At 44.2% G+C, this 12,934-nt stretch overlaps 1 protein-coding gene across 2 annotated transcripts in view; it reads left to right on the top strand.

The window, feature by feature from the left end:
* The window catches only part of MAP2K6 (mitogen-activated protein kinase kinase 6), a 75,537-nt gene that overhangs the window by 43,209 nt on the left and 19,394 nt on the right, over positions 1 to 12,934 (top strand). For both annotated transcript variants that reach the window (XM_082212771.1, XM_082212772.1), the window contains exons 4-5: positions 6,338 to 6,451; positions 10,220 to 10,339. In XM_082212771.1, coding sequence (XP_082068897.1) covers positions 6,338 to 6,451; positions 10,220 to 10,339 — 234 coding nt within the window. The remainder of the gene's footprint in view (positions 1 to 6,337; positions 6,452 to 10,219; positions 10,340 to 12,934) is intronic.

Consider the following 12,934-nt stretch of genomic DNA (forward strand, 5'->3'; position numbering starts at 1 on the left):
ACTATTGCTCCCTTGCCTTCAAGACAGACATGAGTCGAACACTGCATTCTCCATACAAATGTGTATTGCAGCATCCCGTGGTCCACAAATTCAGTTGACGGCTGACTTAAGCTTTTCATGAGAGCATCTGTTTATGAATAAGAATATCGTGTAAGTCCAACAGTTACTGCTTGGCATCCACCTAAGTTTGGAAAATGGGATGCAAATGATAACCAAATTGTGTTAACGCGAAACTGTGTCAGGCCACCATCTGCCTTTGCTCCGGAGAGGCTTGACTTGGTGATGCTCGCTATGCTAATAGCTGAGACCCACTGGGGCAAGCGTAAGTGTGTTTTGGGACAGGCAATATTCACTTCCATAGAACTGCGGTTCTGTTAAGTGAAGTCCAAGACTGGATGTGTCGTTGTCATAGGAATCCCTCCTATGACTGCAGTAGATGCAAGCTAAATGGTCAAGTCTTGCATATTTTTAATAGTTTAAGATCTAAGACACATGTGAGATGGCTGCAAAATCAAACGGAAGCCAGCTGTTCGAACACCAGTACAGAGAAACCCAAACTGACTCACGAAAAGTCTGTTCCATGTGGGATTTAATGGCTGGTGAACTACAGCTCTGATTCAAACCAGCTTTCATTTTTTTTTAAAAAAAAATATATGTTTCAAGTCCTCAGGCTTTGGTGGGTGGGATATTGAAATGCATTTTTGTACCATTTAAAATATATGGGCATCATTTGATTACATTATTTTAACTTGGGTGTACTGAAGTTACAGGGGACCAGGCAGAGGGCCTTCTCAGCAGTGGCTCCCTCCCTGTGGAACACCCTCCCATAAGATGTTCACGGAGATGAAGAACTACACAACTTTTTAGAAGACATCTGAAGGCAGCCCTATATCAGGATTTTTTAAAATGTTTGATATTTTATTAGGTTTATCTATGTGCTGTAGAGGGACGCGGGTGGCGCTGTGGGTTAAACCACAGAGCCTAGGGCTTGCTGAACAGAAGGTCAGCGGCTCGAATCCCCACGATGGGGTGAGCTCCCGTTGTTTGTTCCCAGCTCCTGCCCACCTAGCAGTTCAAAAGCACGTCAAAGTGCAAGTAGATAAATAGGTAGTGCTCCGGCGGGAAGGTAAACGCCATTTCCGTGCGCTGCTCTGGTTTCACCAGAAGCGGCTTAGTCATGCTGGCCACATGACCCGGAAGCTGTACGCTGGCTCCCTCAGCCTATAGAGCGAGATGAGCGCACAACCCCAGAGTCATCCACGACTGGACCTAATGGTCAGGGGTACCTTTACCTTTACCTTTACCTTTACCTTTACCTTTCCCTTTACCTTTACCTTTCTGTCCCTTAAGCTGCCCAGAGGGGCTGGGGAAATCCCGCTAGTTGGGTGGGGTATAAATAATAAAATTATTATCATTATTATTAGAAACAAAAATGAAGAATTCAAAGATCTGACTATGGGAACAGTTAAGAAAAAGACCTGTATACAAATCCCCTGTAAAAAAAAGAGCAGATTGCCTCATTCTCTGGTGACTCCTACTGCTCCATCAAGGAATAACCCAAATTAATAGGCCTGGTTGCGTTTCCCAAACCCCGCCCCCCTTCAGCTTTTTATGTAACATCTCTACAGAGGCACCTGCTTACTGATATTAATAGCAACAGTTGCTCAGCGCCAAATGCTTATTGCTAAGCTCTGGCTAGCATTAGCAGCTACCTCCAAACACTTGCTCTCGCTGCTGTTAAGCAAGAAAGCTACAAGGCGTTGTTCTCAAGGCCGTAATTTTCAAGTAGACCCAGTATTCAACTTTTACGGCAGGGGGACCGCTAGTAAAACGAGCGTCGAGGTGTGCCAGCAGGTCCACTGCACCTATTTAGAGGAATTATGTGAGTTTGTCAGCAGAACATCAGGTGTTTGTGCCGCTGGTCAGTGCTGTTTGGGTATAAAGGCAAAAGGAGGATTTCCATATGTTCTGAAATGTCCCATGTCTGCACGCCACACGGTTGCTGCAGATGTAGCGATGAGAAAAAGCTTAATCCGTTGGGCTGTCGCATTTTTGTCCAGTTTGTGTGTCTTCCTATAGGCTTCTAAGTTGGTCATTTAAGAGGAAGAAGATGCTGCACTAAATGGACCTTTGATCTGATCCAACAGAATTATATATATACTAGTAGTGCTTTTTTCAGGGGGTACGCATACCCCTAAACATTTTGTGAATCTTTGTACTTTTGTCCATTTACTGTATTTATTTTTTCCAATTTGAACTATAAAATGGTGATTTTCTTGAGTCAAAATGAGAGTACCCCTACACATTTTTTTAGAAAAAAACACTGTGTGTGTGTGTGTGTGTATGTATGTGTGTGTGTGTATATATATATATAATTTTTTAATTTAGTTTTCAAAAGTTTGCATACTTTACCATCAACAATACCTCTAATTTACCCATTGACTTCCCATCCCCCTCTCCATAGCATTCTATGTTTATCCTTGAATATTTTAACCGATAACACTCCATATACACCTCCTGAGTTATTAGTCTTAATGTGTGTTTAATATATTAAATGGTTTGGAAATTAAACAATCAGTCAGTCAGTGTTTCTCCCATCCTCTCTAATTTGGAATTCTCCACGTCCCTTTTCAGGTACTGTATTGCTTGAAGGCCAGTTCTTACCAAATCTGTGACATTTTTCTTGGTTAGAAGAGGGGAAATGCAGCAGGGATTGATGTAAAGGCTGATACAGATGGGCACTAGCACTGTCTGAGCCTTTTCTGTTCAGTCTCACACCTAAGCGGCAGAGTGCTAATTTATTGGCAATGTTGTATATTCATTAGCATTTTATAGGTCTGCCTTTCAGAGACCTAGGCACCCCCCCCCCGCTACTTTTGGTGTTTTGAGATGGGAGGGAGTGAGAGAGCCATCTGGAGCACAATGACCCACTATTGCATCAAAGAGATGTCTGATGTAGAATGCCTTTGTTCCAAGAAAAGCAGGTTCCCTTCTGTCCCTAGAAGGGAGAGATGTTCCAAAAGGTTCGTAGAGGAAGCAGATTTTGATCTATAAGTTGTACATGCATTTGCTGTTGCAAATCTCCCCTTCATCCCAGCTCAGTCTTTTAAAGAGAGCTGGAATTTGGTCCACCGTTTTTGTCAGCAGTTAAAGGCACAGAAGAATAAAGCTGTTTCTCCCTCTCAGGGCTCAACATGTGAAAACCCGTAGTAGTTTATCTACAACTAGAAAACAAGGGAGGAGTGTGTAAAATTCAGGCATAGGCCCAATGGCCAAGCCAAACATCTGAACTGGAAGGAATGGGGACAGGTCGTCATCCTTGCAGATGAGGGGATCAAACGTCCTGTGCCAACTACTTAACTTTTTGTCGTCTAGCCCAGGAAATAAAAATGTGGGTATAGAAAGCAATGTGCGCCCAATGTGTCTAACCTTTGTCTTGTGTTGACATGTGCAAAAGTCACAGCAGGTGTACACATTCCCCCCTACCCCAGTGATCATCATTGCAAGAGAGGGATGACGTAAATTTGCTTGGAAGGTGGGGGGGGGATCACTTCAAACCCTTTGAGTAAACTGATTTTTTAAGAAAAGTGTTTTATAGTGATGGAATCTAGAAATAGACATTGAACTTGCTGTTTCGTGGTACAAGTGTACACAGCCAAAGCCATGGGTAGGCAAACTCAGGCCAAGGGGCTGGATCCGGCCCAATTTGCCTTCAAAATCCATCCTGCGGACCATCAGTTTACATGGGTGGAATGTGTCGTTTTATTTAAAATGCATCTTTGGGTTATTTGTGGGGCTTGCCTGGTGTTTTTACATGAGTAGAATGTGTGCTTTTATTTAAAATGCATCTCTGGGTTATTTGTGGGGTGTAGGAATTCGTTCACCCCCCTCATACATATAGTCTGGCCCCCCACAAGGTCTGAGGGACAGTGGACCAGCCCCCTGCTGAAAAAGTTTGCTGACCCCTGGTCAAAGCAACACACCATTTAAAGAAACAATTACCCATACCTGTAAAAGAGAGCTGCTTGCCCCCATCTTCAGAACTCAAATGGCATAATGAAATCCATCCAAGTGCTTTTGAAGAAGCAAGGATATGTTGGTGCTCCAGATCAGCCTTGCAGGGGGAAAAAACCTTCCCATGGTAGCCATAGGCAGCCAGGAATTGCATGCAGGTGAGTGTGCAGGTTGGCACAGGAGGGTCAGACCTCTTCTCTTCCTCCTCGACTAGTCTAGTTGGTTTCTCTGCTGTCTGCAAAAGAAGGGAAGTGCATCCGAAGCTCTGTCTCTTCTACTCCCACCTGTTGAGTAGAAGGTCATGCTGCCTTATACTGAAGCCTCATCCAGATTTTTCTGCCACATTTCTAGGCCCAGGTCTGCACTTTGAGGCTCTGTGTCCAGGTAGGGATTTTATTTTTTTGTAGTTCCGGAGCTTTGCCTGCGAAAACCTGGGTTTTACCGCTGAATCGGAGCAATAGGGTTTCCTGCAGATTGATGCGTGCTCTGATTCAGCTGTAAAACGTGGGTTTCCCCAGGGAGAGCACTTGGATGAAGGATGGAGGAAACAAAAAGCACCCAAAGAGCTTTAAAGCATTGATCCGTGCCTGGAAAGCGCGGTGCAAAAGGAAGTCTGAATGAGCCCTAGCTCAGTATTTTCTGCACTGGCTGGCAGTAGCTCTCCAGGGTTCCAAGCAAGACTCTCTTCCCAGCCGTGCTCTGAGATGGCAGGGACTGAACCCGGGACCTTCTGCGTGTAGAGAAGGGAACTTCCTCCCTCCGCGGCCAGCCCAGAATTCCAGCCTAATAGACTCTTAGGTAAAGGGACCCCTGACCATTAGGTCCAGTTGTGGCCGACTCTGGGGTTGCGGCGCTCATCTTGCTTTATTGGCCAAGGGAGCCGGCGTACAGCTTCCGGGTCATGTGGCCAGCATGACTAAGCTGCTTCTGGCGAACCAGAGCAGTGCACAGAAACGCCGTTTACCTTCCCACCGGAGCAGTACCTATTTATCTACTTGCTCTTTGACGTGCTTTCGAGCTGCTAGGTTGGCAGGAGCAGGGACCGAGCAACGGGAGGTCACCCCGTTGCGGGGATTCAAACCGCCGACCTTCTGATTGGCAACTCCTAGGCTCTGTGGTTTAACCCACAGCGCCACCCGCGTCCCAATAGACTCTTCTTAGTGGGCTAGTAATTATTGTGGGCTTGTTTAGAAGCCTGATCTGTATGCACAGATTTGGAAATTCAGAGCTAGGTCATCCATTGAGTAAAAGGCTTCTGGGAAATGATACATAATGAGGTGAAAAAGATGTTGTAATATATATTTTTTTAAAAAAAAAACCAGAAGCATTTTTACTTGGTATTTTAAGTGATGATATTAACAGACAGGACAAAAAATTGTTTTTATATGCAACAGCAGCAGCAAGAGTACTGTTGGCACAGAAATGGAAACAAGAAGAATTACCGACAAAAGAAGAATGCCAGACGAAATTAATGGACTATGCAGAATTAGATAAGATGACAGGAAGGATTCGAAACCTGCGGGAACAGAGATTCACAGAAGACTGGAATAAATATGCGAACTGTTTGAAAAGCAACTGTAATCAACAGATTATGCTAGTAGGACTGCAAGAAGTTTTGTAAGGAGGAATATATGAAATATTGTAAGGAAGGCTATGATGAGAGAGTCAATAGATAAGATAATTAAAAGCAATAGAGAAATTAAGAAATGTAAATTAAGTGGGGGAAAATGGAAAATATTCAGATGTGGTTGATGCAGTGGCGTAGCGTGGGGGGTGCAGGGAGGGCCGGCTGCACCGGGCGCAACATCTGGGGGGCGCACGCTCGCACTCGCAGCTCTCTGCCCCCTGCTAAAATCCACGGGTTAGGGGGCACAAATTACTTGCCTTGCCCCGGGTGCTGACAACCCATGCTACGCCACTGGGTTGATGGATGTCCAGAAAACTATAATATGTGACCTATGTTGAATGACTGTTGAAAATGATATATTAAAAAACTAATTATATATATATATATATATATATATATATATATATATATATATATATATAATCATGCTGGCCACATGACCCGGAAGCTCCCTCGGCCAATAAAGCGAGATGAGCGCCGCAACCCCAGACTCGACCATGACTGGACCTGATGGTCAGGGGTCCCTTTACCTTTACTATATAGTCATCCATTGAGTAGCCACCAGTTTGGGCACATTAGAGATGGAGCTACCCAGTCCGATGAGTGGGGTACAGATGAAAGCATTATTATTATTATTATTGGATAACTGTACTTCTTGGCTCCTGGTGACGTTCTCTTGGCTTTATCTCTCCACAGAACTTTGAAGTCAAAGCTGATGACCTGGAGCCGATATCAGAACTGGGCCGCGGTGCGTATGGCGTGGTAGAGATGATGCGGCACATGCCCAGTGGGCAAATTATGGCCGTGAAGGTAGACTCCGTGGTTATTCCTTCTTTGAATGCATTAACTGTCCAAATTAACTCCTTATCTTCCCAGCAGCTATTGACCTTTTTCAACACTTGTGTGTGTATATATGTGTCTCTCTGTGTGCTTGTCTCTCACACACATACACACAACATACATGCACAAATGCTTTGATAATTGATTTTTATTGATTTTTAATGGTAAAAGCAATATTTATTGAAGTGCTGACCTGGTGGGAGGACTCGAGCCAAACTCTGGGGATTCAAGTAGAGCAAGCGTAAACCCTCATCATTCATTAAATCTAAAGAAGTCCCAAAGATCAGCCTGTTTTATTGTTCTGGATTCCTTCCAATGAACCAGAGGATTGTGTTTAATTAAGCAGGACATCATTATTATGGAGTAAAGGGGTGAGACTTACCTTATGAATCCCATCAGCGGAAGCCAAGCATAAGGGCTTGTTCAATGGGGCTTTCTTCTTGCCACCTTCCCCATTCTCTGCCCCCCACCCAAAAATTGGCTCTTGGTTGGGAGAACCCCCAGAACAGCAGGAGGGGGGAAATCGTTCTAACTGGCAAGCTGAATTGCTGGCGCAGATGGAACATTCAGCATAGCATGATGTTGAATTCCATCCTAAGACATTTGTATCCTAGCTGCCATCTATTGGGTCAAACCACAAAATTGCCTTGCATTCCACTAGTTATATTTTTATATTTAAGAATTAAACTTTGCATTCTTGCTTTGGATTTGGAGGAGATTTCAGGGTTGAAATACGTGGTCATGTTTCCCACCCAATTATCACCTGTCCGTGCTCCAGATCAGCCTTATAGGCTCCTTGGAAGCATTTGGCTGGCTCCCAGGGGTGCCAACTTGAATAAAATATGGGGCGGGGGACGGGGAGGCAAGTAAGCCTGCCCTGCATAACCGATCACACACACCATTTGAATGGCAATGCCCACAAACTTGGGGTGGGGGGCAGCCCCCTCAAATATTTTAATGGGCGGGGGCAAAGCCCCCACAGCCCCTAGGAGTTGGCTCCTATGTTGGCTCATGTTAGAGTTCGGGTGTTTGACTTGGTGAATCATTGGTCTGATTCCAGGCCTCTTGACTCTTGTAACTTGATTGTTTCACCTTTTCCCTAAAATGTATTGAGTCTCTCCAAGGCAATTGGTTTCAAAATGTGGGAGCAGTACTTTTCAATGTTGAGGGTTATTTGCATCTGCTCTCAGCTTGTCTTGTGTGAACTGAACTAGGGATGTAAGAGTTGGTGTGCATATGAATTCATTTTGTTAGTATACATCTTTTGAGTGTGTTTGGATAATCACATCTTGACTTAAGCTGACGTACGAAGAGACCACTTGCACAGTCGTAACACTTAACTACGCTGATACATGGCCATCAGAACTGGGCCTTTGACATCTTGTCAGTAGGACAGGTTTTCTTAATCTTTACAATCTCCCTTTAGGCATGAATGCCACTCTGATAGCAATCTATTAATGTATGCTTACTCCTGTTCCCTAACACAGTGGTTTGGTTATTATCTTTATTATCAGCCAATATTGTCTTTGGGCTGGGTCCAGATGGACATAGCACAACCCTGTGCATGTCTATTTAGAAGCAAGTCCCAATGAGTTCATGGAGACTTTTCCCCCGATAAGTGTGCATTGGATTGCAGCTGAACAGTTGGACTTGGTTGTCTTGTCTTTGTCCCATTTATTTCAATGGAAACTGACAAAGGTGGGCTCCAACCTTTTCTGTCCATAATAGAGCCCAAAGAACTGGTTGAAGATGTAAATTGCCTTATTCTCGGTTAGGATGTTGTAAAACAGTAGAGCCCAACGTACTTCCATGTTAGATAGTCCTCACTGGAGCAAAATGTAACCTGTAAGTATATGAGCTTTGTGGATGGCAACTATTTCAAGTACTTGCAAGCATGTATTTCATAGAGGGCCATGTTTAATTATGTATTACTAAAATGTTTTGTTTATAATGATTTTTCGAATTGGGTTTCCATTTTAATGAGAGACTTTAATTTTGAAATCTTCAAATCGGAAAGAGGTGGGAGGAATCATTTTATTCAAAAATGTTTCACATTCCCAGTGGATTAAAACGGTTGGGGGAAAGTTTTACTTCTGCTTATATTGGCATCTCCCACTGAAGCTGATGATCCTACAAACTGGAAATGATTGTTGAGGTTCTCATTTCCTTTCTGAAAGCTGTAATATATATATTATTTGGGGGACAAGGGCAGGTACTGGCACCAGTGTCAAATATGGTTATGAAAGTCCTTTGAAGAGGGTAGTAACCATGGTTAGCTCACTGTTAATCCAAGGAATGAGCAGTCATAATCTACATTTTCCCCATCTGGTCCATGGTGCCAAGCTGTTTACCCAGCACATGGTACTACTGCCTGCCAGGGATTTTGAAACATGAACCACTGCAAAAAATAACTTCATCTTGGTTTTTTTAGGATCCCAGTTGTACAGTAAAACCATAGTTTAGCTTGTTGAGCTAAGTTCGGCTGTTGTAGAGGGCATGAGTAAGGAGACACCAGCAAGGCATGCCTGTTGTCTTGCAAGCAAAGAGGCTGGAGACGCGTGGAAGTTACCTTTAACCATGGTTTACTTAGCACAGAGGCAACAGATTACCATGGTTAATGCAAACAATACCCTGGAAATCCACTACAGTTTGCAACCAGTCTTCCATTATGGCTAAAATATTCAGAATACTGGTTAAGCTTTATGTCCGTGTAGGGTCAAGCTGATCTGATCTGAAGCTTCACAGGAGCTTTGGTGTAAACCCTTTCAGGTAACCAGGGGCCGCCTGTGTACATTAATATTGGTGGACATGTTTAGGCATGTAGGGGTGTGTGTGTATCTATACCTATATCTGTATATGTATGTGTGTTACACCCACCCACCCACCTGTTCTTGACATGAAGCTGAATGCATCAGAGGTGCTGCATACACAGAGAGCCACCAGATTGGGGCAGGTGAAGGATGTATTGCTAAACCAGAGCCTCTTTCAGTAGCTTCCCTCCACCAAATGTTCTGCCATCATAGCTTTGTTAATGATGGAAAAACAGAGAAGAGAGAGAGAGAGAGGAGATAAAGCACTTCTGTAGTAACAATAATCCTTTGCCCTTCTATAGCACCTCACATCCGAGGATCTCACAGTGCTTCCCAGACATAAATTACGCCTGTGAGGTAGGTAAGCATTATTATCCCCATTTCACAGAGGCACAAAAGAGGCTTAAAGGGAGAAAAAAAAAGCAACGTGCAAGCATGGCCTCTAATTTTGGGTGCCTGTTATGAGACACTTGCAACCTAAGCCTATGTATGTCTGCTCAGAAGTAAGTCTCCCTAGTTTCAATGGGAATTACTCCCAGGTAAGTGTGCAAAGGGCCGCATTGCCACTAAAGCATTACTTTGCCAGAGTTCCTCGGGAGTCAGGGTTTCCCAAGACAACATCTCTGCTGGCTTTGAGCTTCTGTGGCTGCTCCCGCGATCCATTTTTAGGTTGTGAGATTGACCTAGGTTACCTTGCTTTTAACTGTTAGGCCACAACCATTTGCCTTTTCTTTTTCGCTTAAAGTATGGGGCGTTGCGGAGGTGAAGCTGCCTTAGGAAAACGGAGGCGGCGCTGTTGACGTTTGCTTGGCGAAATGACCCAAGCAAAGTCACTCTTTTTTTGTACCTGGTCAGTGAGTTCTTGGATGAAATTCACACGGCTCAGGGGAGGAGGAGAGTGAAAGCTGAAAATGAGTCTTTCTTTCAGCGAATCCGAGCGACAGTGAACAGCCAGGAACAGAAGAGACTGCTGATGGACCTGGATATCTCCATGAGGACAGTAGACTGCCACTTCACTGTAACTTTCTACGGTGCGCTGTTTCGTGAGGTACGGCTTTGTAGGTCTCATCTTGTATCCTTCATTTGGGCTGCAGGCTTCACAGTGCAGGACATAGGAAATAGCCGCCTTTTTAAAAAAACAACCAGATCATAGTATGCACTGCTTATTCTAACTTACAGTGGCTGTCCAGGGTCTCAGTCAGGCTCCATCCCCTGCTTGCTGATTCAAGGGATTGAACCTTGAACCTTCTGCATGCCAAGCACCTTCTATACCACTTGTGCATATCCCCACTGAACATGGATCGTTCTTTTAGTATATGTGCAAGATCTTAGTTGAGCAATACTGGGTGGTAATGTTAGTTAGCTCACAAGTTAGCTAGACCATAGGAAAGCAGAGCAAGGTATCTGCAGAGGGCTAACAGAAATATCTACCTTCTCAGCCACTCCAGAGAAGAAGAAGAAGAGTTTGGATTTGATATCCCGCTTTATCACTACCCGAAGGAGTCTCAAAGCGGCTAACATTCTCCTTTCCCTTCCTCCCCCACAACAAACACTCTGTGAGGTGAGTGAGGCTGAGAGGCTTCAGAGAAGTGTGACTAGCCCAAGGTCACCCAGCAGCTGCATGTGGAGGAGCGGAGACGCGAACCCGGTTCCCCAGATTACGAGTCTACCGCTCTTAACCACTACACCACACTGGCTCCTGTACTGAATAGTACAGGAAGTGCGTACTGGGAACCAGTATGGTGTAGCAGTTAGAGTGTTGGACTAGGACAGTGGTGGCCAACCTTGGCCCTCTAGCTGTTTTTGGACTACAGTTCCCATCATCCCTGACCACTGGTCCTGTTAGCTAGGGATGATGGGAGTTGTAGTTCAAAAACAGCTGGAAGGCCAAGTTTGGCCACCACTGAACTAGGACCTGGGAGACCAGGGTTCAAATCACCACTCAGCCATGAAACTCACCGGGTGACCTTGAGCCAGTCACAATCTCTTAACCAAACCTAACTCACAGGATGGTTGTGAACATAAAATGGAGAGGGAAAGATATGTCACCTTGGAGAAAAGTTGGAATATGAGTGTAATAATAGTAATAATTTTTGGTTCTCTCTTAAAACTTCCATTTGGTGCACGCAGTCAGTTAAATGGTTAAAGAGTGGTTGATTAAAAAAGGTTGGCTCCCTGCCCTTTTCCTTCTGTGTTAACTTTATTGATGAAATAGGGATTCCAACCTGTCTGACAGCTTGTAACTTCCTTTTCTCCTTTCTCCAGTGCCAGGTCCCTTCTTCCTCTCCCAACACCTCGTGTTTCCCAGTACTTCCTAAAAAAGCCAAACAAAATTCCACACAACAGGAAAGCGACGTTTAGTGCCAGAATTCCAGATTATTATTTTTTTAAAAAAATGGTGTTTTGCTTGGCATGAAAATGATCACTGCAGAAATTGAAATCCTGCTTCTGTTTCCTCATTGCACCAATTGGAATTTGTTTTGGAGGACGGAATTCACATGGGCCAAATAATCCTTCAAATAGCCCTTCTTGGCTACCGCTGCGCTTAGCAAACTTGTTCCCTTTCTCAAGGAAGTTAGCCTTGAGGCCCCGATGTTTCTGTGGTCAGAGGGGAGCCAGCTTTGTGCTGCGATGCTGCATCTTCAGAAAATAAAATAGCTATGCAGCTTAATTTTACATCATTAGTGAAATGGCTGAGGTAACTTGTGGCCGAGACTGGTATTCAGACAAGGGGATGGGAGGGTGCAATGCCCCACACTCTGCTCATGGTCTTCCCAAATCCTGCACTGCCATGAGATGTTGGTACATGTATTTATTCAGGTTGTATGTCATGCTACACAGTGTGATGGGAGAGATATTCGTTCATACGTGTGCTCCAGAATGTACTGGGAACCAAACTCAAAAGCGCTGGTGCTGACCTTTAAAGCCCTAAACAGCTTCAGCTCTGTATACATGAAGGAGTGTCTCCACCCCAATCGTTCAGCCCAGACACTAAGATCTAGCTCTGAGGGCCTTCTGACAGTTTTGTGAGAAGTGAGGCTATAGGGAATCAGGCAGAGGGCCTTCTTTGTAGTTGTGCCCACCCTGTGGAGTGCCCTCCTGTCAGATGTCAAGGAAATAAACAACTATCAGAACACATCTGACGGCAGCCCTGTATAGGAAAGCTTTTAATGCTTGATGTTTTACTGTGCTTAATGTTTTAATTTGTTGGAAGCCGCCCAAAGTGACTGGGGCAACCTAGTCAGAAGGGCGGCATATAAAATCATCATCATCATCATCATCATTATTATTATTATTATTATTATTATTATTATTATTATTATTATTATTTTATTACTACAGGGGTATCTCGGGTTACATACGCTTCAGATTACATACGCTTACAGGTTACAGACTCTGCTAACCCAGAAATATTACCTCAGGTTAAGAACTTTGCTTCAGGATGAGAGCAGAAATCGTGCAGCGGCGGCACAGCAGCAGCGGGAGGCCCCGTTAGCTAAAGTGGTGCTTCAGGTTAAGAACAGTTTCAGGTTAAGAACAGACCTCCAGAACAAATTAAGTTCTTAACCCTAGGTACCACTGTATTATTATTATTGTTGTTGTTGTTGTTATTGTTGTTGTTGTTGTTATTATTATTATTATT

Source organism: Podarcis vaucheri (assembly GCF_965113315.1).
Source record: "Podarcis vaucheri genome assembly, chromosome: 2".
Taxonomy (NCBI): Eukaryota; Metazoa; Chordata; class Lepidosauria; order Squamata; family Lacertidae; genus Podarcis; species Podarcis vaucheri.